We start from the raw sequence: 24,467 nt of genomic DNA on the forward strand, positions 1-24,467 counted from the left end.
TATGAGGAGGCTGCATGTCTGTGCAGGCGTACCCGGTGTGTATTTGGTTATACCTTCGTCAAGAGCTGCTCAACATCTTACTTGCTGTTTGGAGCAAACCCCCCGCTCTTTCTTTCCCTCCGTCCCAGTCGTCTTCCTGCTCTCTCTGCCCAGTCTCTGTCTCTTGTCTCTCTATATCCTGGGATAGCCCAGGTTAGGTCTCTGTGTCTCTTTGCTGTTGTCCCTGCCTGGTTGCGGCCTCATGCGCAGCCTAGCTTAAGTGTTGTTAAGATAATTTTAATTTATAACGGCCGTCACTATAAACATGTGAGGAAGCAGCACCATGGAGACGGAGCTCAAACAAAATCACAATGCAGGACAGTATTTATAAGGTCTGCCTTGTCTGCAGAAAGCACTTTGCAATGTGTGTATATACGGTGGTCGTATGTGTGTGTGTGTGCTGCCGCTTGTGTGGCTGAGTGTGCATGTGGTCAGAAAAAGATCTTGATTGGCGTGTGCACATTTGCAAAATGTGTGTGCATTCATGCATGTGCGGGTTTATGGAGATTGCGTGTGTGTGTGTGTGTGTGTGTGTGTGTTTAAAGGCCTGGCCAATGGCACTGTGGGCAAAGCATAAACAATAATCAAATGTTAATGACGGAGCCATAATTACAAAGGCTGCCTGCTACTCCTGTGAGATTGTTTTTTCATGCATTCGGCTAAAATGTCTTTATATTTGCGCAATTGCTTCACTTGACTGCAGTGTCATTTCCTCTATTCCTATGTGACACTTAGTTCCTGTTGTTGTGATCTGCCTCCCTGCTCCCATATCTCTTCTTCCACAAGAACTCTGTGCCTTCTCGTTCTCTTATCTGCCGCCATTTGTGTTATTTTACCCTCTTTCCCACAGTTTTTCCCCGATTTTTCTTTTCTTTTTCAACATTGTTCTCTCTCTGTCCTGGTTACCCCCAAGATAAAGAGGTTCATTGTCAAGAGTCAGTGTAAGAAGAGCAGGAGGGAGAGAGATAATTTTTGCCAAAAGTCACCCTGCACCTGTCTTCCAAGTCCTTTAAATGGATGCCATTTATTTATATATAAAATGGTTTCTGTCATTTCAAAGTGCTTAACAATGTATGTCCACACACTGGTGACACAAGTGGAGTAGTCAAGGATCAAACCTGAATCCTCCTGATCACTAGACAACCTCTCTACCTCCTGAGTTGCTGCTCTGGCCTCACATCACACTAATTCAGTCCCTTTTTCTTACAGCAGAGTTTGGACATGATGAAGGGTTATTGATGGTGAGAACATCTCAGTTGATGCCAAAACATGTGTTGGTGCGGAAAGCACAGAAATATGTCATGGTGTAATGGATTATGTGACGGTTAAGTGGGAAAGACAAACAACAAAACAAAACACAAACCTGCCACATTAAACTGTCCTCATTTTTGCATGTTATGATGTCATGCAGGAATCCTGCCTGACTTTTATGTTGTTGGTTTTTTTACTCCGTTACTCTGCTAACGCTGGCCCACACGCACGCACGCACACACAGTAAATCCGTCTCTACATGTTCAGTGTGTGTGTGTGTGTGTGTGTGTGTGTGTGTGTCGGTGTGTCGGTGGGCCCTCTGGTCTCCTCTTGGCCCCAAGATTAAAGTGATGTCTGCAAGTGTGTGATGAGACCTCACAGACGATACCTCATCTCACTCTCTTTTCCATTCTGGATCTCTTCGTCTCACCGTCTCCTCCTCTGTCCAATCCATTATTCAGCCACCTCCTCCTGTCTCTTGTCCGATATTTTTTCTCATTATCTCTCTGTCTGATACTCACTCGTGCTAGTTGCTACTTTTTTCCTTCTCCCCCTCATTTCTATTTCTATCTATACATCTTTTACCATACTATATGTGTTCCCTGTCTCTCTCTCCCTCTGTCTTCTCTTTGTCTTTGCTACTAATCAGTGAGCAATTAATCATTTTGACCCCCGGCTGCCAGACCTTATGATGTCCTGTGATCTCGGAACTATGTCCTCTGGCAGAGTGCAAGGCCCAAAAAAACTGAGGGCAGTCGTAAGCAATATATACTGCTGTACATCTTAAGTTGCCTCTATGCTTCAACTGAAGTGCTTGCTGGATTGGCAAACAGCCAATATGAAAGCCAGAGCGCGTCTTTGATATATGGAATTAAAAAAAAATAAGGAATGAATGGACTCTCTGAGGCCGACAATACAACAAGCACGTCCGCGTCGCGCGACCCTTGGCCAAGTATGTGGAGGTGAGAAAGTTAGCTGGGCTTGAACTCCTCTTTTCAATCCTCAGAGAGCTGGTCCAGTGACAGATGGATCCCTCTAAGGAGAAAGTGATGGAAATTATCCAGATATTTTCAGTTCATCACATCTCCTCCCGTGGCCATTTGAAAAAGCTATAAACCACTTTGTACAGCCCGGCCTTTACTGTAGCTGTGGCCTAAGACAGAAGGGACAGCAACAAGAGGAAGATCAGCGCGGTGAGAGAGCAGGAGCAGGGTGGAGGTGGAGTGAAGATCACTAGAAGGATGAATAATTCAGTAGAGTATTATCTCTCTGCTGTCATCCGCCATTGCCTTCCCTGGTCTGTCACCTAATTGGTTGTAATGAGTTAAAGGGGGGGGGGGCAGACAGACCTACAAGTGGTCCACTCTGGTTCTGGCTCTGCTTCAGCTACACTAAGGAGAGGAAGAGGAGGGGATGACAGAAGGACGGAGTAAAGAGAGAGGGAAAGTTGGGCCGAGGGTGGGAAAGTGGTTGAATGAAGGGAAAAGGGGGGGGGGGAAGCGTTATGTAAATCCAGAAGTCATGGGTACATTTTGAAAATAATTTCCATGTTCATCAGTCATTGGGTCCACACAATCAGTCTGTTGTGATCCTGATGTATCTTGAGACCAAACGTTGACAACTGCAATCTCGTGTGGGAGGCACTGAGTTATGTTTGAGTATGAGGTCCGCTCACATTAAGGAGGGACTTGGTATTTTAACTTAACAAATGCTCTTTATCCTGATTCATGTTTTTGCTAGCCCGCAGGGGGATGTGTGTCAGAGGGGGAGGGGGGGATAACACTACGCCATACATAGATGAGATATTTACAACCCAAAATTTAGACAAACAGAAGAACAAGTCAAGGCGCTGAAAAACCTACTTCCTGTGCTATACTGAGTCAGTGGACAAGGGTCAACAGTTTTCGCAGAGTGATATGGCCGTGCAGTTCACTTGATAAAAACATGACTTCACGTTCACTGTAAGCAGCTGCGGCAGTGTGTGAGGGGTAGTAGCCTTTATCCTTCAAAAAAACAACAACATCCTTCCTGGGCTGTGCTCTTTTTCCTTCTGTTGTGCATAGTGACATTGCTTAATGTGCGAGCAGAACAAAGACAGAAATAAAAACAGGTGTATGTTCTTGTAATGGCCAACATGTTTTCTTTGTGGTCATAGGCACAGCTCGGAAAGTGGTTGTGGAAATTGGCATAGGCCCTGCGAGTGGGATATGTTTGTGTGGAAGTCTTTTTTCACATGGCTCTGGACTCTGTCTTAAAATTACGCATAACATAAAGAGGCCGACAGCTACACACAGAGACAGACACACAAAGATTCAGTTTGACAGGGAGGGATAGCGGCCCTGACACTGGACTGAGGAGTTCTACGCACAGCACAGCTCCTCTCTATGACGTGACGTGCTACCAGTGTTCGACTCTAATGAGACCAAAGATAACGGTAGCAGACAGATAGCGAGGCAGACTCACCATGCACCCGTATAGTTACTGCATATCTGTGCCGTACCGACCGAGGGCCCATCATCAAAGAGGGAACCTCAGCCTCTAGGTCATGGGGTCGCCGCTCTAGTTGCCGGGTGACAAAATGATGAAAGTGCTGCAGAGCCTGTTTAGCTGGACCATGAAAAAAAAAAAAAAAGTAGTGTCCGATCCAGTTCCTTTTCAATTTCAAATGTACTCTAACCAATAAAAGTAAAAAATTACAAACGAACCTTAGAAAACCCACAATGCAGTAATTCTAATACATTAGATGGGGTCATTTTTTTACCCAGTGCTGTTAATGACCTAAAACTTTGGTATCTGTTACACTGGCCTTTCTTATTATGTGACCGTTCTTTCCTGTGGAAATCCTGTCACCTCCTCAACATCTGCTGACCACCGGGGTTGTGTGTGACCCCTCCTCAAGCTACTGGGCCAATCCCATTACCCCAGAGTTCAAATGTTACAGCCACTGCTGACTGACTTTTTTGTTGTTCCTCAATCGCGGCGCACCGCCCCTGACCCTGTGTAATCCATCACTGGAGATCCCTGCTGCCATTGTAACAGGATTAGACCTGTCACAGAGTAATGATGATTGCTCTGAAATTTGGTCGTAGCACCAGTCAAGGAGCGGGGTAACGGAGCGTTGGCTGTTCGTGTGTTTTGGGTCGTGGAGCGTTTCACCTCCAGTAAACCTCTAAGAAGTCACATGCCTGCTGGTATGTCTTCTGGTTGAAGTCCTTCAGTGCCACACACTTTGATATAGTTAGAAAAAACATAATCATTTATATCACATGACCTTTCTGTCGTCCGTCGCCCCCCCCCCATTTTACCCCTTTACCGGTGACTTCCCCAAACTGCCAGGCCGAGTGAAGGTTGAGCTCGCAATGGTTAAATGTCAGCATTATACAAGCACACTGGTGTATGAAGTGGCAGCCCCATACACCTACCAACAGGTTCGCAGACTCCTGTGCTAATAGGCTCGCTGCTGGGAACAATACCACCGCTAAATGTCAGCGCTCTCTCAGCACTTCGCCTCCTCCCTGGTCGTATCTGCCAGCTGTGTATAGTTCTCTATAGTCTACAGTACAGTCCATAAGCAGCACAGAGCAGGAATCAGGAAAAGCATCCGAGACAATGGAGCACGTCCTCTAGATAGGTGTGTGTGTTGGGCTGTGTTGGTGTGTGTGTGTGTGTGCGCCAGTGTTCACGTCTAATTATAAGCTTATTCGTGTTGTCGTGGTGGTCACCATTTTTCCAGTTTAGTGGACAAACGATGTCAATATTCTGTAATAACATACATTTTCCACACTGAATTGTCCTGATGATGTTAAAAAAACACACACTGATATTCCCACGCCATCATGGAACCCTTCTCACATCAGGAATTTAGCCTTTCCTTGCAGTCGTACTTTAATTTCTACTCCGTTTACTGGTTATATATGTGACCACACACATTTCTTCAGTCTCCAACCGTCTGCAGCACTTTTTTTTTTAAAGAGATATGTCACTGAGGCACCAGAAAAACAAGTGAATGATCATTTGTCTAGTTCGCATTGCACGTCAGGTTTTCTTGCAACATTTTCTTGATACTTGTGGACTACGTTATTTCAAGATAACTGTGATTTGTTTCAATTTAGATTCTTTTACGTGTAAGAACGCAGTTAGGGACAGAACTTCCACTGAAGACACCAAGGTCACGTGAACTGTAGCCAGGAAAAACAATGCTGCTTTGAATCCGCGTCTTATCGTGCCAAAGTCCGTTGTGATAGGCAGTCCAGGTGCAGCATGCCGTTCTCCAAATGCATGATGGGATATGGCCTCAGCCCCCTCGGTCCTGATAAGTTGTGATAAAAGTGGACCGCTAAAATAGGGTATTTGATTGATATCTTTTTTAAACTTTTTCTTTGTCTCATTTTAACAGGTTGACAAGCTGTAAAAAACGTATTAAGTTGTTAGCAAATTTGTTTGCGAACAGTTGTAGGTACTGAATGTAAGTCCAATATCCTACCTCCCTTTAACTCTGTTTATCAGAGCTTATCACTGAAAGAAATGAGGTTGATGAGAGCAGTGAGCTGAGAGGCAGGGGCGTTGCTGGATAAATAGGTGGTGAGAGAAGTTATCTCTGCATTGGAAAGTATTTTAAACTGGTTTCTAAATAACATGTTGAACTCTACCGTTAAAGGATTTTTTTTATACAGTGTAACCGGGAATACGAATATTTAACAAGCGAGTTTGTGCTTGAGTGTTTTCCCTCCCTCTTGTGGTCTAATTATTCCGACTTGATTGCATTTGGAATATTGCCTTGGAATTATAAAATACTGGAAACAGCCAGATCCAAAAGGACAAATTGTTATTGGAAATGTCACTTGGAATTCAAGGATCCAAGAAGCATGATAATGAAAAAGAAACACTAAAGGGACTAGATGCCCTGAGCAATAATCCGTAATACTGTGGTGTCAAAGTGTTCAGGGGTCAGTTCACTTCTGTGTGAAGGAACAAACCCTCAGGTGTTTTACGCAACTGAAGGAAATGTTTCAATAAATCAAAAGCTGGGAACAAAAGACTCAATTATGATCCGGTGTAACACCCTAATGAGTGCAGGAACTTTTTGTGTGTGTGTGTGTGTTTATGGCAGATACTTCTGTGGGAATGACATGTCAGTCTGTGTGTCTCTGTTTGTGTGAGATTGTCCGGCTGTGCAATAGATATGTGTCTGCGATGGAAAAATTGTGTCTGCGTTGTGAAGAGTCTGTGAACGTAATCAAGAAAAATCATTTATACGTGGAAGTGTCCAGCAGCGCCGCTCGTGGCGTAACTTGCCGAGGTTTCGCCTTCGTGAGCTGTGTGAGCAACACTCATCACGCAACTGTGTTCCCCCACCCACCACAGCCACCTTCCTGTCTCTCTTCCTGGACATTACTAGAGCCTCTGAATTGCTCAGTCAGCTTCTTTCCATGTGAAAAAGCACTTTTCATCTCTTGTTTGTTTGTGTTGGTATTTTTTTTCCCCTCCCTGCCTTGAAAAGTTTGCCGTCCCAGAAGACGGGGAGGGAGAGGGGTAACTTACAGGCCCCCAGACTGGCCTGTTTGAGCCGCGCTGAGCTGTGCTCTGCAGACTACCTGCACACATTGTGTCTGCAGTGGCTATTTGAGGAGAGTCAAACACTATTAATATCTTCTGACTGTTTCCACCTTTCTCCCCTATTGCTTACTCTCGCTCCCGACTTTTTCTCTCACTCATCCTTCTTTTTCTCCACTTTTAGTCCTCTCGGGACAGGGCTGCTGTGAGCTTTGTTTAGGCCTCTGTGTTGTGGTTACACTTTTGTTGACATAGAAAAAGTGTGAAGTGCCACATTCCAAGGTGACATTTGACATTGGTTCATGCATGTCTGTTAGACTCTGCTATAAATAAATCCAACGTTCCAATTGTGCCTTCTTTGTACATTTGTTTAAGCAGATCTATGTGTTTACCTGTGTGTGTGTGTGTGTGTGTGTGTCCTTGGGGAAGGTGTCACCTCAAGTGTGCATCCAATAATTGGACTGGGAGTGCGTTCTCCTTTTGTTTGCGTATTTGTGCACCTGCAGCATGTGCACAGGTTGCGGGTCAATGCCTGAGAGCCGTTGTCAGAGCCTCATTGATCGGGGCTGGCGCCGCACACACCGACACACGTCCATTTGCATGCGCAGGTATGGTACATGGTAACATGTCGTGACCCATGAACCCTTTCAGTTTTATGTCCGACATCATCCCTCACGCTGTTTTTCCCCTTTTCTCTTTTACCGGCATCGTTCAAAGCTGTCTCTCTGAACCGTCAACCATCTGTCTTCACATCTACGTCGGTTTCATCCGTTTCTCAGCGTCTTCCCCTCCCGGTCTTCTTCGTCGCCCTCTCCTCTCTGCCTGCCTCCTCTGCCGTGGGTAACTGATAGCTGCTTTATCATCCAGCGATGATTGAATCAAAGGCGCGTTCTCCCACCCTCCAGCTCCGCTCCTCTCTGTCGGACATGCTGCCGGACATGGAGCAGAGAGAGTGCTAATCTCATAGACACGCACGCACGCACGCACACAAACACTGTAATGCAGAAGTACACAATGTCAGCAGCACTGGTAATACCTATTTATCTCACTTCAGGGCCGGTCAAAGTAATGTGAGATCTACCTTTTAACTTGTGTATGTTTACAGGAAAACAGCAGCAAAAGCATCGGTCTAGCCACCAGTATAAGCAGCGGCCCCATTGCCCTCTGAAGCTTTACATGCCCCGAGCCAAAATGTATATATACAAAGGCAGGTCGCGTGTAACAGTGATCAGTTAGAGGTTCAGGGAGGGATACCGTACTGTACTGTACTGTACAGTACTATTTATAAATGTATGTGATTAAATATTAATTATTCGAATAAACGTGCAAACGTTCTTTCTTTCTTTGTTTCACCGTGCTTGCATTTTTCTTGATCCTCTCGTGTCCATGAGACAAATTACACTCTGTCGGCTTTCTGGAGAAAAGTCAGATATTCTGTGTATAAAGCAGAGCATGCATTATTCTTTCTAAAAAGAGATCATCTGTTTCATTAATTCATGTATTTATGAGTGCATTTGTTTATTGGGAACAACATAACAGTTTTTATGCAGCAGGGGCGGCGCCTTGGCGGGTGTTCCCAGGTCACTTAACTCCATATGAAGATCCAACAGGCAACATTTGTGGATTTCCGTTCATAAATAATACATGAACAAGAAAAAGTGGAACCTCTGCTGTTTACGTCACTGCAGATCAACATTACTCAAAACAGCGCCAAACAAATGGGGCTGATGGAAATGCCATTCCTTTTGCAGGTATTTTTGTGGCAGAAGGAAAGTTATAGGATCAGCAAAGCTACTGTATTATTTATTTTCCATTTGGCCATTAGTGTTACTTTGCGAGTGTGACTAACCAAAATGAAAGGGACATGAATTGGCAAGTAACGAGAGATGGACTAACTCTTGATTTTGGTCTCTTCATTACCCTGTGCGCTCGGTAGGGTAGGTACAAAATAACTCAAAAACGCATTGGACGGATTGTCACCAAACTTGGAATATTACTTGGGAGGCTATCTCCAGATTGTTATGTTTTGGAGGTGATTTTTTACACTGACACGGCCGAGATTTGTCCGAGTGCTGCCGAACATCATTTTTGTGTGACAGAAAAAGAGAGAGAGAGAGAGAGAGGCTTAACAATGAAGCAACGGCATAAAACGTTAACTTGGAGACCTTCGATGTCATCATTGGTCATCACACATACACGCCAAAAGGTCACTTGTTCTTTAAAACAACACAGCGCACCAACATTTTCTTGGGTGGAGGACGTCAACTCAACGTAAATGGTGTTAAGTGGTATCTTACAGCCACGTGTTTGATTTGCGGCCCTGACTGCGACTCGCGGTCTGAAGGGGATGTTACACGACACCCAGCAAAAATCCCTGTTTTGCGATTGCACACACTGTTTAGCCGTGTTGGCAGTAAGTCGCTGCAGTGTTGTTTTTTTTCGAGTTACCGTACGCGAGGGATAGTATTGTTTTCAGGTAAATGCAGACTTTGCTTTCGTAACTCGGGAATGTCGCGTTTGCATTTTGCAAAAAAAAAACAAAGGCCAAGCTGTCGATCGGGCTATCTGTGCTGTCACGTTGTTTCCTGTCATAAAGCACAATTCAATGAGCGAAACCACCTGAGATGCTGCCCCAACCAATCTCCTCCTCGTGGATATACACACAGTGCTTTGGGTTAATTGAGGGGAAAAAGACCGACGGATTAGTCAGCACTATTACTCTGCTGATGAACGACCAAAAAGCATTATTTGTGGAGAGTCATCTGAGTGATTTTTTCAAACTAACGTCAGAAAGGCTGAAGCACAGACTTTCCTCAGTGCACACTGAGAAATGTGCTGCAGTCATTTGTGGGTGACCGTTTGTTCTCACTTGGTGTCCCGGGTCTTTCTAGTCGTCTTAGGTCTACTTCCTCTTACTCTTTGTCATCTTTCTCGTCATCTGGAAACGGTGGCGGGGCAGTTTGCTCACTCACTCTTTGCACAAAACATTGTTTTTCAGATAGACCATATGAATCTGCTTCACAGTGTGTGAAGCTAACTGGTGTATAACAGTTGTCGCTCCCTTCCAGCTCTCCTATCCTTCCTTCCTGTTATCATCTCTGGTGTAAAGCTGATGCAAGACAACGTACTGTATGCCATTACACTCAAACGAATAGACCCTGAGGGGTTGTAGTAGCTTGTGAGGATACGGGTCTTTCTTATTGTGTCCTCCTCGGGAAATTAAGGTATTATTGTATATTAAATATAATATTTATATTTTTCCTCGGTACAGCAGCTGTAGTGGCTTCCTTATCTGGCTCGAATGCATATTTCTAAGGAGCTTTTTTAATGTGGGCGCTTAAAATGCTTTACATTGCGCAAACATTGGCCCGGCGAGAGAGCTGCCGATTGCGTCACTAATCGTTGCAGAAAGGGAGCCATTGTGCGAGGGCATAATATTTGGTTTAGCGTCCGACAAGTGCTCTCTAACTTTGGGCTCTGACATCTCGACCAGCTGGGCCAGCAGCTGCCACCCGGCTAATCCCCGTCTCACTGTTCTGGATTCACGTGGCACAGGGAACAGGCGGTGCCGGTGTGGCCTCGTTCGCCACTCACTTCTGCCTCTGTCTCTCGGCTCTAATTTTAATTTTTCTTTCACCGCGTGATCTCATACAATAATTCTCTGGTCAAAGATACGGTGGTAATTTGCTTTGGGTTCTTGTCGCTGAGCTGCTGTAAAGGTGTCGCCCATGAGGAGTTGGGCACATGAAGTCAGCAAGCAGCTATGGTAGTTTTCCAGAGGTCCATTTCGGTTTTCTGACGGCCTTTTCAGCCACTGTGACCATGGATCTTAATAGCTAAGCATGTTGACTTAACTTACGGTGCTCACGGTGCCATAAGTTACTAATGTTTGATAAATATGACTTGTTGACACAGATATGATAAGGTTATATTGTCATATAATTGCAGATTACAATAGCAAGTATCAGAGCTGTGTCACTTTATTCGGTAGTAAAATCAAATGTATTACACGGGAGCTTGTTTTTTTCCCCTTAATGAGATTTGTAATTTTTTTTGTTGTTGCTTCCAGCTTTCTACCTGACTAAATAGTCTCTGTACCAAACCTGAGATATTTAGAGAAATGTACTGATCTTCAGTAATCAGGTTATCTCACGAAAAAGTACATTTGACAAAAATGAATATCATGACAAAACAGAAACACTATCAAAGCAATCTATAGCAGAGAAAAAAAAATTCCGACAGATTTTCTGCTCTGCTGTCTCGTAAAACTGAAGATCCTTTTAACCTCGCTGTCGACAGATCCACAGAAACAACATCTAACAATAACTTTTTCCACTGGTTGAGAGGGACAGAGTGCGGCGGTTACCACACGAGTGCGAACATCATTCATTCCAGCTGCACGCCATTCCTAACGTGAATGTTTTTACTGTGTGGTTAAAGTTAAAGCATCATCCTTAGTGGAGACTCACGGCCTCTTGCTTTAAAGATTTGACCGCGAGGGAACCGGCCACTTCTTCTGAAACAGACACTAAAGTCACGCTTGTAATAGCTGTGTGTGACAACTGCACTATGAACTAGATTTGCATGAGGTAATAGTTTTGGCAGTTTAAACAGATCCTTTCTTTTTTAGGATGTAATTTATGTTCACAACCTCTCATCTTCAACCTGATTTAAGGATTTAATGAGAAGCGGTGGTGGAGTGGGGACTCGTCACGTCTCTGTTTTCCCTGAAGAGATGTGTTTATACGATCATGAGAGCACCTAGAACATGAGACAGGATCCACAGAATCAGAATTTATGTTGTGTTTTATTCTGAAGTAGTTTGGCCGTTCTGAAGTGGCCGTCACCTCCGCGGTACAGTCATTTCTGTCCTAGCAGACATTCACAGTCTCATTCTCAGACATCTGCTGGTTGTTGGTGGCGTTCGTGGGATGGTTTGGGAATGTGGAAAAAATGAAATATCACCAGTCTGTGTTGATGATCAACACTTTATTAGACAAAAGGAAATAAAGTTGGTAATTTTCTTCACGTGAGCAAGCTCACTGCTGACATGAAGCCAAACACGGGGAAGGCTGCCGTGTTTACTACACTTCCATTTTCTGAAATTAGCAACTACTTCATACAAGTACAGATTTGTCTAAGATACTTTCATAAAGCTATAACATTTGTTTGCCTTCAAATTTGGCCACACTGTTCTGATTCTTATGCCATCGCCTAAGTATGAGGCTATTAGTCAGCATGCTGTGTTTTTTCGTTCTGTTACGGATCAACACATTTTTTCCTGCCTATTTGCAATTTAGTTTTTCCTCCGTTGGCTAATCAGTCAGAGAGTGGACGAAGCATATTTTAATGAGTTTTATTTAGTCCATTTGTTTCTTATCTTAAGGGACTAAAGTAACCCAGAGTGTTCTTATTTCTAATGTGTGTATTTTAAAACTTATCAACTGACTGTGTGTGTGTGTTTCAGTTTTCTGCTGGTGTTCAGCTGCTTGGTGTTGTCTGTGTTCTCCACCATCCCCGACCACCAGAAGTTTGCCAACCAAAGCCTCTTCATCCTGGTAAGACCCCCGTACCTCTCTCTCTGTCTCTTATACACACACACTGACTACTTCAGCATCCATTTACTTACACCTTTTCTATGCATCATCTCACTTCCTGCAGTGCATCTGTATGTGCTCGCGTTTGTGTTGTTCTGTTTGCCGGTGGAGGCAGGGGAGTTAGCAGGTGGGAGGATTCAGGTGTTGTTGACTGTGCAGGAAATCCCAGACATGATCCACTAACCTTAAAAGCCGTCCCATAATCGCTCCTCTGTGCTCAAGCTGCTGCTCGTAATGGACGCCTGCTTTCTGCTCCCTCAACCCGACTCGTCGTCTCTCAACCCCCACTGTTCCCTCCCTCTTCCCACCTTGCTCATCTTTACGTGTAATGTAATGGTTTCATTGGCTTTCACGTTCCTTCTGTTCACTCTCTCGATCAATCACCCAGCCATTAGCAGGCAATCAGCTGTTAGTGGACTTTACTTACACGACCATTCACTCTAATGACATTCAGTGCAAACTGCTAGGGTGTTGATGGGATTTTTACTTTTATGGTATAATCTTTAATGTCATTTTAATATTTCAATTGAATCTTCTAGTAAATCAAAAGTAAATACATTTAAATATCGACTGTACAAATAATGGTTCTGTAAAATTCTAGCTTCTATTTTGGCAGCCGGGTCAATTAGAATTGTATTATTGCAAAGTGTTAATAGACTGAGCATAGGGCATGTCAATCATGTGAAGAACGTACACATCACAGAGAGCATTTAGGCCATATAATGTCCATTCATCATTTATTATCTATATTGCTTATCCTCTAAGGGTCACGGGGGACTGGAGCCAATCCCAGCTGACATTGGGTGAGAGGCAAGGTTGACCCTGGACAGGTCGCCAGCCTATCACAGGGCCATTTACAGAGCACTAGTCACGCCCCAATCTGCATGTCATTGGACTGAGTGAGGAAGACGGAGTAGCTGGAGAAAACCTACACAGACACTGGGAGAACATGCAGACTCGGGAAAAGAATCCGAAAATTGACTTCCCTCCGTTGATGTTTATTATACATGACACATACATGCAGCCACATTCACATGATCCTCACACTTATGTTTGCTGGTCTGTCAAACACAGCGCTCACATGTCACTGACCTGTCTTTCTCTCTCTCTCTCTCTCTCTCTGTGTGTGTGTGTGTGTGTGTGTGTGTGTGTGTGTGTGTGTTTTTAGGAGTTTGTGATGATTGTGGTGTTTGGGTTGGAGTACTTCATCAGAATCTGGGCAGCCGGCTGCTGCTGCCGATACCGTGGATGGCAGGGACGTCTGAGATTTGCCAGAAAGCCCTTCTGTGTCATAGGTTAGTGTGTGTGTCTGTGTGTGCGCGTTTGTGTGTGTGTGCTCTGTGTGGAAAATTGTGGAATCACTTTATCCTCATCTCTCCTCTCTATGTCTCTCGGGATTGAATTCCTTTCTCCGTAGACTTCATAGTATTTGTGGCGTCGTTGGCCGTGATAGCAGCAGGTACGCAGGGCAACATCTTTGCCACCTCGGCGCTGCGGAGCATGCGCTTCCTGCAGATTTTGCGCATGGTGCGTATGGACCGACGGGGAGGCACCTGGAAGCTACTGGGCTCAGTGGTTTACGCCCACAGCAAGGTTGGAACGAGATTCTTTTCCTTACTCATGCATTACTACAGAACTCGCTCTCTCTGTTTTACTCCTGAGTATTTACATTTAGGCAGATAGACACTGGTTAGTTGGACAGACTGACAATTAATATTATACTAGTGCATGGTGGGATTACACAGCATTATGGATTATTATTAGAGTAGAAAGGAGGCTGAGGGCTGTTATTAAAACGGCTGGTTACATAAGGGATGAATAACTTTCAATACATAGGAATAAGAGTTATGTCTACTGATGACCAGCTCTTAATAAATAACATTCATTGCTCTGAAACACTGAAAAGAAAATACATGTCCCTGACAGGTTCATCAGCCAGTTCCCTGGTCATCTATACTACTTTCAGTGCAATTCTGTATTTGGTTGTGTTGTGTGTCCGTGCAGGGACACATGTTTTGTCGAATTTGCCGTGTTTTCTTTCTGTGCGTTGGGCTCTCAGGGCCACCGTGGACGGCTCATCTAAGGCAGTCAGCTGTTTGTATTTGTGCTGATGGCTGTCGGATCACAGTTCGAAGGTGGTGATGATGAACTGATGCATCGGCTGTCTAAGCAGAAATGTACAGCCAGGTCAAAGTGGAGGCTAACTGCGATTATTATGATGGGAATTTGACCATTAACAATAATAGTGGTTCAGTAATGACAGGAGGGATTATGATGGTAGAGATGCTGTCGCTGCTGCTGCTGCTGCCAGGTGTGATTGATACCCCCCCCCCCCCCCTCTCTCTCTCTCTCTCTCTCACTCTCTCTCTCAGGAGTTGATTACAGCGTGGTACATCGGTTTCCTGGTCCTGATCTTTGCCTCCTTCCTCGTCTACCTGGCAGAGAAAGACGTCAACTCAGATTTCAACACCTATGCAGACTCCCTCTGGTGGGGGACTGTGAGTACTGCATAATGTGTACACAAATCAAAACACACATCAGTTTTTCTATAAACGTCAGGTCAAAATGTTCACCTTTCAATATCTTAGATTTTCACACAGAGGAAATTACATTGGTTTTCTTTACCTTACATTCATTTGCTGGAGACTTATTTTGCCCTTAACCATATCTGCTACTTGTCTAACTCTTACACACTATGTGTGTGTGTGTGTGTGTGTGTGTGTGTGTGTGTGTGTGTGTGTATTGCTTCCCTCCCAGATTACTCTCACTACTATTGGCTACGGTGACAAGACCCCTCGTACCTGGCAGGGACGGCTCCTAGCTGCAGGCTTTGCTCTTCTGGGCGTCTCCTTCTTCGCCCTGCCTGCTGTAAGTCTCCCAACGTCTCTGTTAGCGGCTCCTGTCTGCTTGATCAGAGTTGCACTCCTGACCTCAATTTGACCTCTGACCCACAGGGTATTCTCGGGTCTGGTTTTGCCTTGAAGGTTCAAGAGCAGCACAGGCAGAAGCACTTTGAGAAGAGGAGGATGCCTGCTGCCAACCTGATACAGGTAATGGCCACAGTGAGGCTCATTAAATCTTTATGAAATGTGGTGTTTGTCAGGTCGGTTGTTAACTTTCAATTTGTGGTTCTGCTTTGTGGCTTTGTTCAGGCTGCATGGCGTCTCTACTCTACAGATGCCAAACACTCGTATCTAACAGCTACATGGTACTTCTATGACAGCATGTTGCCGTCCTTCAGGTAGGAGCTCCCATCGGTCCACATGCACAGCACTGAATGGATTCAACCATTAGAAATGGAAAGAATTTGCCTTTGGTGTAAATTTTTTTAGAGGTGCATCATAGATATTTGAAATGTGATACCACATTCTTATCATTATGAACAAAAAACAGATCAACCCTGCTACAAGTTTATCCATTTTTAGTTTTGTGCAGTGGTGGTTTTAATTATAAAGCAGTAGTGTTGAAAGGGCCCAGCCCCTTTGAAATGTGTCTGCCACCACTATTCGTACATTTTCATTACTTAGTTTTGTTCTACGCAGTGGTTTCTTTTATTTTGCATTTATGTATTAATGTGACTAATTTTCATTTGCTTAAAAGGAGAGGAACATGAGAAAACACAAATCAAAACACACATCAGTTTTTCTATAAACGTCAGGTCAAAATGTTCACCCTTCAATATCTTAGATTTTCAGTTTCAAAAAAGTTTTTCATCTTTTTTGTCTCTCAAGTATCCCTCTTCTTTTGAGTGTTTGGACCATTGATTTGGCCTTTTTGTGAGGTGTCTATGATTTGTCGTTTTTTGTTCATTTGTCATGTTTTTTTGTTTTTTGTTTTGTTTTTGTTCATTTGTGCGCGTGGGGTGTCAGAGAACTGACCCTGCTGTTCAGTCACCTCCAGCGACAGCGTAACACCAAGAAGGTTCTTCACAACTCCTACCACACGCTGCTGTCAGGGCTGCGGCCCTACAGCTCCCCCTACCTGTCGGGGGACAGGTATGCAAACCGCCAACCACTCACAGCCTCACGGTTCATGCCGACAGGTGGCCAACGGCCTCCTCATGCTCACACACAGCAGGGACATACAGAGGAACGCATTCAAAAGATATACTCACAAAACAAAATCAAGGCTGACTGCTTCTGAAACTTTCTGCGTGGACGTGTTGTGTGTTTAACAATATTTCACTAATATTTAATCTGAGACCACTGTGTTACAGGACCCCCCTGCTTCTACTTAGCTCATACCCTTACCATCTCCACCGCCTCCCACTGTTCACTCACCGATTTCCTCTTCCTGTCTTCCTCTTTCTGTCCCTTTGTGTCCATTGTGTCTTTTCCATGCCATCCATCCTCCACCCTTCATCTGTTCTCAGGAAGGCAGAAGTTCCATGCAGGTTTGTTCTTCATGAGCTGCACTTGTTGATTTGAGGATAATTATGATGAAATTCCTGCATTAGTTTCAAAACTTTGCCGTGAATGGCCCATCATTTAAATGGTGTACAGTATATCGGACTCGCGCATGCATTAGACAAGAGAAGCCCATTGGTGCATATGAATGAAACAGGTGTTTGCTGGTAGAAATGTCCTTGATTTGAAGAGCTGTTCTCACACCATGATGTTTAATGGGCTGTCTCGATGAATATCCTCGGGTGAAACACTACTACAACTACTACAACTACTACTACTACTACTGTTGCATGATCCTTCCCCACTCACCTAGCAAACCCACGTCCTCACACCTCAGTATGTGTGTCTCCATAATCCAAAAATGCCTCTCAGAAGTAGATTTTACAGTTTTCGGTAAGGTAACAAGAGTTCGAAATTAAAGGGGGCAATTTGGACTATTGAGACGTCCCACCTCACCTTTTCTCTGGTTTTTCCTTTGCTGCTTTAATCCTCGGGGGTTCAACATGAACCCATGTTGCGTCCCAGAACTTGTCGTCCACCTTTACCCCAACCTTTCCCTCACCCTCTCTCCCTCTGCCTTGTGTGTCTCCTCAGTCAGCTCCTTTCAAAAAAGCGGGGTCTCTTCCGGATTCACGCTGGCCGAAAGCAGAGGTATCCACGGCAACGAGCCTGTGCACGGGGCACGCAAAAAAACGTCACAGATCAATAACGCCACTCTTCCTCCTCCTATGGCGCACACGTCCTACTCACTCTGCCTGAAACACCCAAACACTTGTGGGCCTGTGCAGTGGCTCACTAAATGCATTGTTGATTAAAGAAAAATAAAAATCAAAGTTTCAGAAAGAAGAATTGGTTATGTTAAGATAGCCTGTAGTAGCAGATGCCATAAAATTGAACGCATTTGCAATGATTGACTGAAGAAACCAATTAAAAACTTTAAAAGGGCTACACACCCTGGTCCACAAATGCTTGGGTGAATCCTTTACTGTGAAGACATCAGTGGTTTTCACACATGAACTTTGGAAAATGTCTGGAAAAGTTGGTTTCCCTGCGGTATTCTCACATGGGCTCTCTCGCATTTTCCCCGAAATTTTACTGATGGGGCTGACAGGCTAAGATCTAGAAAACGTCTGGAGCAACACACAGCCCCTCCAGAAAAATTCAGGAAAATGTGAGTGCATGTCTGAAAGCAGCGATGTTGTGTTATGTTCTCCTAAGAGGATGTTTCTTCAGCTTGGTTTTCATTGTGAATACTGGAGAAACTAGGCTGACTTTGGTTGCTTTGGCTTGAAGGTTATACGATAAACCATGTGTTGGAAACACGACAGAAGTCCTTGATGGTTTATGACTGAGACAAGCTAGTCACACATCTTTTCCTTTCATTGAACTTCTCTGATGAAACATGAAAACTTCAATGTGATCAAAAACAAGCAACGACCTTTCAAAACTTGCATGCCTTTTCTATTTCATATTGAGCCTTTCAACAAATCAGTATGTTTGTGCTCTAAAAGGTTTTTAAGGGCGAAAATGCATCCGATTGCATGCAATTCGCTTTCAACATTTTGGAAAGATTCAGTAAAGTTATGGTCCTGAACGCATCCAAATCATTGAGTCCCTTTCCCAACAGCATGCAATGGTCTTTCACTCTCTCTCCCCCCTCTCTTCCATTCCACCTGAAACATTTCAGCTTGCTCGAACGAAACGCCGTTTTCCACTAACATCCTTTAACTGTTTAAATTTTAATTTAAGTGGATTGCTATAACACACGCACAACAAAGAGTGTATCATCGTAAACATGTCGGAGTGAATGGCTGAGCCGGGATTTGCCCTGTGGTGCGTGATGTTTGCCTTCCCTTATAGATCTGTGACAGTGTGTTACCTGTAAGTGGCTGCAGAAGAGGAGTGGTCTCCAGAGCATGTTTTAACAGCAGCGTCAGGAGTGTGTTGGAGCTGACTGGCCACCGAAATAGCTTCTCTCTTGTAAATTTATTGCCTCACCTATCGGCCCCACGGTGGGTTGTAGTGAGTCTGTGGTGTACTTATCGAGGCACCTTTTGTAAGGACTGTGCTTTGAAGCCAATATTTTGATGCTTATCCGCTCCACTGAAAGGATTAAGGAAGTGTATCAGGGTCTGATGGTGGGTGAAATGCCGTCCCAGCAGCGCTGCAAGTCTTATATCAGGTTTCAGTCGGATTTAGCTGAATCATGTGCTATGATAGGTGCATTAAATAAGCTATTCCTCAGGGCAGAATCAGTTTTTGGCTTTTTTAAGTGGTACGAAGTGCCCCCGTGATTGGTTCTCCACTCTGCCCTTCATGGAGACAAAAGGTATATGTCTGTTTGTGGGCCTGTAAAAAAAAAAATAGGCCATATTTTTTGTGATGCATCAGTTTTTCTAACAATTTCTCTTCTAACAAGCTCTGGCTTCCCTTCTGCTGCTTCCCTAAACTCCAAGAGAACACAGTTTAGTTTTCCATGAGGGTCAAAGGCATGGACATTGTGATCGTTGAGGAAAAACTCAGTGCCTGTCGTGATCCGTAAAAACAACACTGTGCTTGCAGATGTTTGACTGTTTCACCTTCGCTGTCAGCAGTAAAATGGGCTTCCGGGATCGCATCAGGATGAACAATTCCCGATCATCCCAAACCATTCGGAACAAGGCATCGCCGCTGCCCCCAGGCTCCGGCGTCCGATGCTCTCCCAGCCAGGAGAACGTTCCCGAGGCCACCAGTCCGGGGAAGGTCCAGAAGAGCTGGAGCTTCAATGACCGCACACGCTTCCGCACCTCACTTCGCCTCAAACCACGACCCCCCGCTGATGGTAGGCAACGCACGCATAAAGACTTTTCATTAACACACGAGGCTCTTTTCTGCATAACAGTCTCTTTGAATGTTTTACCCTTACCCTGGTCCAGTGGAGGGGGTCGGAGAGGAGAGTGTGGAAGACAAACCGTACTGTGACGTCGCAATGGAGGAGGTGATCCCAGCCGTGAAGACACTTATACGAGCGGTCAGGTGAGTCCTGGCATTAGTCATACTATATACTATATACTAAATTGGAAATCATTTAGTCTTACAGAAAAACTGGACACACAAAGAGATCACTCTATTACCCTTGAATGGCCACACCCAGTAACAACTTTTTTCCCCCCCGAACTGGGGTCAGTTTTCGGTTCCAGAACAACTGATCGGAGTCATTTCAGTCAGTGAAAATGTAATACATGTAACACAGATGTAATAATATAAAATATGTATTCAAAGGTTTAGTCCTCATTGTTGACAAATACTGTACATTAATACACAATCAAAACTGTTCCAATATCTTTGTACAGCCACACGATGGTGTTGTACAAACCAGCCGTTTCAAACAGACCGCGTAACAAGAGTGAATCTTCTGCTGAACTCTGAAAACTGTTGGTGTCCTACCAAATGATGATCCATAAACTGCATTCAGATGCTTAAACCGTCAGCCTTTACCTTTAGGACTTTTTCAGCAGTAAAAGCTCCTGTTTCCAGGCTCTCGGCTCCTCTTGGCGACAGCCTCACGGTATACACTGGAGCTGCCGGTCAGTGATGGAATAAGGTCACTTTGCTCACACAAACAACCCCATGCGTGTGTATTCAGACGATGGGCACTCGTGGTATTTACAGCCTGCAGTAATAGGTGAACATGCTGCTCCTCCATTTAGGTGCTGGTGTGTGCAGATTCAGCTGACGGAGTAGAAATGTCCACTTAGGAGAGGTAACTGAGCCCCCGTGCGGGCAGGGTTAGTTCCCCCCGTGTGACCTTGTCGCTCAGCAAGCCGAGCTCATTCAGGCCGGTCATGTGTATGGTGACATGATAGGATTGCCTTTTAGAGAGCACGCGCATTAACACACGCTCGGGAATATCGTACAGATGGATGATCCCAGGACAACTGTGCAGAAACACACGATATTGTACAGTTTGTACACGGACAACTGAATTAATAAGGAAATGAGAGATGTCACTGAGTCTTCTCTTCCCGTTATTCATCGACTATAAGCTTTAATGTTACTAATGTTAAAGTTGTAGGTCCAGTGACTGGTCTACTGAGCAGGATGTGCTTTGACACACACACACACACACACACACACACACACACACTCGCACACAGACATTCAACTCCAGAATAAAATAGATGTTAAAGCAATGTATGCATTGTTGTGTGGATACAGGAGTACCGTCCAATAGGTGCAGGTTGCAAGTTGCAGGTGTATGTGCGGAATTCCTGGTTTAACAAAAAAGGCCTCAAAACAGCTATTCACAAACCAATGGGTGGCGTCTCATTGGGTTACCACTTGGTTTGATCCCAGTCTCTTGCCGTCTGCATGTTGAAGTGTCCTCAAGGTTATGCAAGGACCTTGCACAGAGGATCTGCTCTGTGTACTCAGGTGATTGAGAGGCAGATTATGACGCTCTTTGCGTAAAAAGCACCATACAAATGCAAGTCCATCCATTTGAGCCCATCGCATCAGTGTCAGCTGACTGAATCAGGTGCTTTGTGAACATGTAAACTGAAGGTTTGTGCTCCATAGACGTACAGCGGGTGGATATTTTCCATTCCAGGGATGCAGCATGATGTATTATTGTCTGATATTGTTAGGCCACTGATATGGGTATCGTGTGATCCCTCCTCGGGTTTGCACTTGACTCAGCAGATCGCTCTGACCTCAGCTGCTCTGTGCTGCAGACAATCGGAGAGAGAGGGAGTTCCTATAGATAGTGCAGGTGTGTAAACAGCAGGTGCTTCACTGCTTTAGCACGAGCACTTACTCTTGTGGTGTCTCGGTAAGGTTCACCACTGATGTCTGTGAAATACAGGATTTTGCAGCAGGCCTTAGTGCTGAGACCTCACTTTAGAGAGATGCATGTGGTTTATCAGTGCCGGTGTGTTAATGTACGGAGGAGTCGGAAGAGGTAGCAAGAGGAGAAGAAGACGGAGAGGAAGAGGAGGAAGAGGATTGTCTCTCTCTGTCTTTTCACATGAAAAAATCCAATACTGCACCAAACACAAAATTTCTGCACCTTTGCAGTCTCCGGTAGAGTGCCTACTTTATTAAATAAATAGTTTGGACATGCTTACTATTCATAACCATTCTATCTTTCATCATCGTCATCAGTTTTTTGTAGTGTTTCAGCTGCAATATTTTTAAACTCAAATAATGTTTACGCAGGATATTTCTGTAGGAATGATTGAATACACATACTGGAGCTTGTGCGTGAACTTTTATTCACTAGGCAGGTAGCTAGTCTTATACGGCGATGAATCAGAGTTGTCCCTGCAGTGGCTCACCCCACGTGGCCCTCCGAGGATATGCGTCAGCATATCCGTCATTTTTAAGTCACAGATAAAAACCTTGCCATTGGAGACTATCTGGGATCCACCTTTGCTGAAATGCGAAAACATTTTGTCCGTGCTTGCGCTATGCAAGCATTTTCCAGACACTTCCAGTCCGTCCAATCTCCGCCGTGTTTTTACGTCTCAACTTCCAAACATTACGGGTTATGATATCTTTCGATGAGCAGTGCCAGCTCTACTGTACCACTGCCAGGGAGGGGGGGGACGGGGGGGACGGGGGGGCGCACTGAGACCTGACCACGTATAATGAAAGACATTTCATCTACTGAGAGGGAGTCGGCACTTTTGAGGAAACCCTCGGAGGTTCCAAATCAACCCTTACTGCCTTTTTCTTCACCCACACCAGAGTCCCACCCCTGGCCAAAAAAAGTAAAAAATCTGCATCTACCTGCAATATGAGAAAAGACCGCCTGTGAAATACCCCAAACGTAGGAGTCATCAAGAAACAATAGTGCTGTGTTAGGCGGAAGAGCGCGCTGACGGCGCCAGCTGTAGACCGCCACTCCGCCTCCTCCCCTCGCTCCTCTTCCCCTTCGCTTGCACCCTCTCCTCTCCTTTGTCGGAGCCCCTTTGCCACTATACAAAACTGTGTGCGGTGTGTGTGGCTGTGGTAAATGCAAGCACTGCAATCTCAGACAAAGGTTACACATGGTTATTTCAGAAAATGACCCCACTCAGAGGGTTCAGATTTCACGTGCCCCTGCTTAGCTCATGTGTGTTACTGTAGTGTGTACATACTTCCGACCAAGGTGCACCGCAATTGTGGCATTATCTAAAAAAAAAAATGTTTGTGCATGTGTGTGGTGGTGTACACAGATATAATGTGCGCATGTGATGTTTTCTCAAAAAAAAAAAGCTGAGCGTTTCTGATCTTTCACTTGCCAGACCTTTGATGTGATTCCTTTTCTTCCTCCCGTGAAGGCAACTGGGAGAATTATAGTGGACTTAGTCATCTGGGAGTGAGAGATAGGATTTCCTCGTCAACAAGAAAAAAAACCCTCACTCTTTCGTCTCCACCGGCTTGACTCGCAGTGCCGTCCGTCACAGGATGAGATGGCGGCCTGAGTGTGTATATTTTGTCTATTCTGTGTCATCTCTGAGCTGCCTATTTTTACCATAAATGGTGCAGGTGTGTGTCAGGCGGATACAGTAGTGCTGGGTCAACATTCTTCAGTGTGATCCCCCCCTGCAGTGGGTTGTGGGTAGTGATGATGAGCCGCGTTCACGGAGAGTGGGAGCAGCTGTGGTCCACCGGTGGCTGTTCCACTGAAAAAGAGGGGGAGAATCAGGGCAAAGCCCCGACAGAGGTGTGTGTGTGTGTGTGTGTGTGTGTGTGTGTGTGTGTGTGTGTGTGTGTGTGTGTGTTATTTCTAGCTGTGGGTTTGTGCTAATTGCTGAAACAGCAAGTACTGATAAGCAAATGTCTCCGGCGGAAGATGTTGTCATCATCACAATATATACGCATGGTTTAATAAGGGGGGTTGCGCTGCTCTCGTTATGGGGCTGTTTGTGAGTGATAAGGTCACTCTGACTGTAATTAATCGTGTAATTCCCTGGGTGGGCCCCATCACTTGATAGCCGTCCTACCCCTGCGTTTTATTCGAAGGTTTCACCCTACGTCCATACTTTGTGGATGTCTGGTGTGAGGGGGGTTCTCAAACACAGTCCACCGTTTGTTTTTTCGTGCGTGTGTAGGATCTTGAAGTTCCTTGTGGCCAAGAGGAAGTTCAAGGAGACGCTGCGTCCGTATGATGTGAAGGACGTCATAGAGCAGTACTCTGCCGGACACCTGGACATGCTGGGCCGCATCAAGAGTCTGCAGATGCGGTAGGTTAGCTATGCATTTAAACTGGAGGCAGGGGCAAATAGTTAGTCTGTCTTAATCTCGACTGAGATTATTACTTTAAACTAATGTAAAATCATTTTAAAGAGAGTAAAAAGGAAATAAATACTGTAGTCCTCTTTATATTTATCATACTCGGTTGTGTTTCTGTAAAAGGGTGGACCAGATAATTGGACGAGGAGCTGTTCAGCCGGATAAGAAGGTCCGCTCTGAAAAAGGAGAGAAAACGCCGCCAGAACTGGATCCACTGGATGAGCTGAGTATGATGGGACGCGTAGTCAAGGTGGAGAAACAGGTAACAGGCGGGTCGTTGGATTGATGCAGCAATTGTGGAACTGTGCTTTCTGTGGAACCGTGTAAACCACTAAAAAAAAAATCACAATGGAGCGTTTTTAAA

At 44.9% G+C, this 24,467-nt stretch overlaps 1 protein-coding gene across 8 annotated transcripts in view; it reads left to right on the forward strand.

Annotated features, from left to right (window-relative positions):
* Window positions 1-24,467, forward strand: part of LOC118292462 (potassium voltage-gated channel subfamily KQT member 4) — a 36,907-nt gene that overhangs the window by 10,913 nt on the left and 1,527 nt on the right. The window contains exons 2-15 of one of the 8 annotated variants that reach the window (XM_035621410.2): window positions 12,311-12,401; window positions 13,609-13,735; window positions 13,858-14,033; window positions 14,813-14,938; window positions 15,198-15,308; window positions 15,395-15,490; window positions 15,593-15,681; window positions 16,310-16,435; window positions 16,813-16,833; window positions 17,441-17,497; window positions 19,438-19,667; window positions 19,762-19,861; window positions 23,923-24,054; window positions 24,227-24,365. In XM_035621410.2, the coding sequence (XP_035477303.2) occupies window positions 12,311-12,401; window positions 13,609-13,735; window positions 13,858-14,033; window positions 14,813-14,938; window positions 15,198-15,308; window positions 15,395-15,490; window positions 15,593-15,681; window positions 16,310-16,435; window positions 16,813-16,833; window positions 17,441-17,497; window positions 19,438-19,667; window positions 19,762-19,861; window positions 23,923-24,054; window positions 24,227-24,365 (1,621 nt within the window). The remainder of the gene's footprint in view (window positions 1-12,310; window positions 12,402-13,608; window positions 13,736-13,857; window positions 14,034-14,812; window positions 14,939-15,197; window positions 15,309-15,394; window positions 15,491-15,592; window positions 15,682-16,309; window positions 16,436-16,812; window positions 16,834-17,440; window positions 17,498-19,437; window positions 19,668-19,761; window positions 19,862-23,922; window positions 24,055-24,226; window positions 24,366-24,467) is intronic. The other 7 variants (XM_035621415.2, XM_035621416.2, XM_035621412.2 and 4 more) reach the window with 7 other exon arrangements.

The sequence above is a fragment of the Scophthalmus maximus genome, chromosome 22, assembly GCF_022379125.1.
Source record: "Scophthalmus maximus strain ysfricsl-2021 chromosome 22, ASM2237912v1, whole genome shotgun sequence".
Classification (NCBI taxonomy): Eukaryota; Metazoa; Chordata; class Actinopteri; order Pleuronectiformes; family Scophthalmidae; genus Scophthalmus; species Scophthalmus maximus.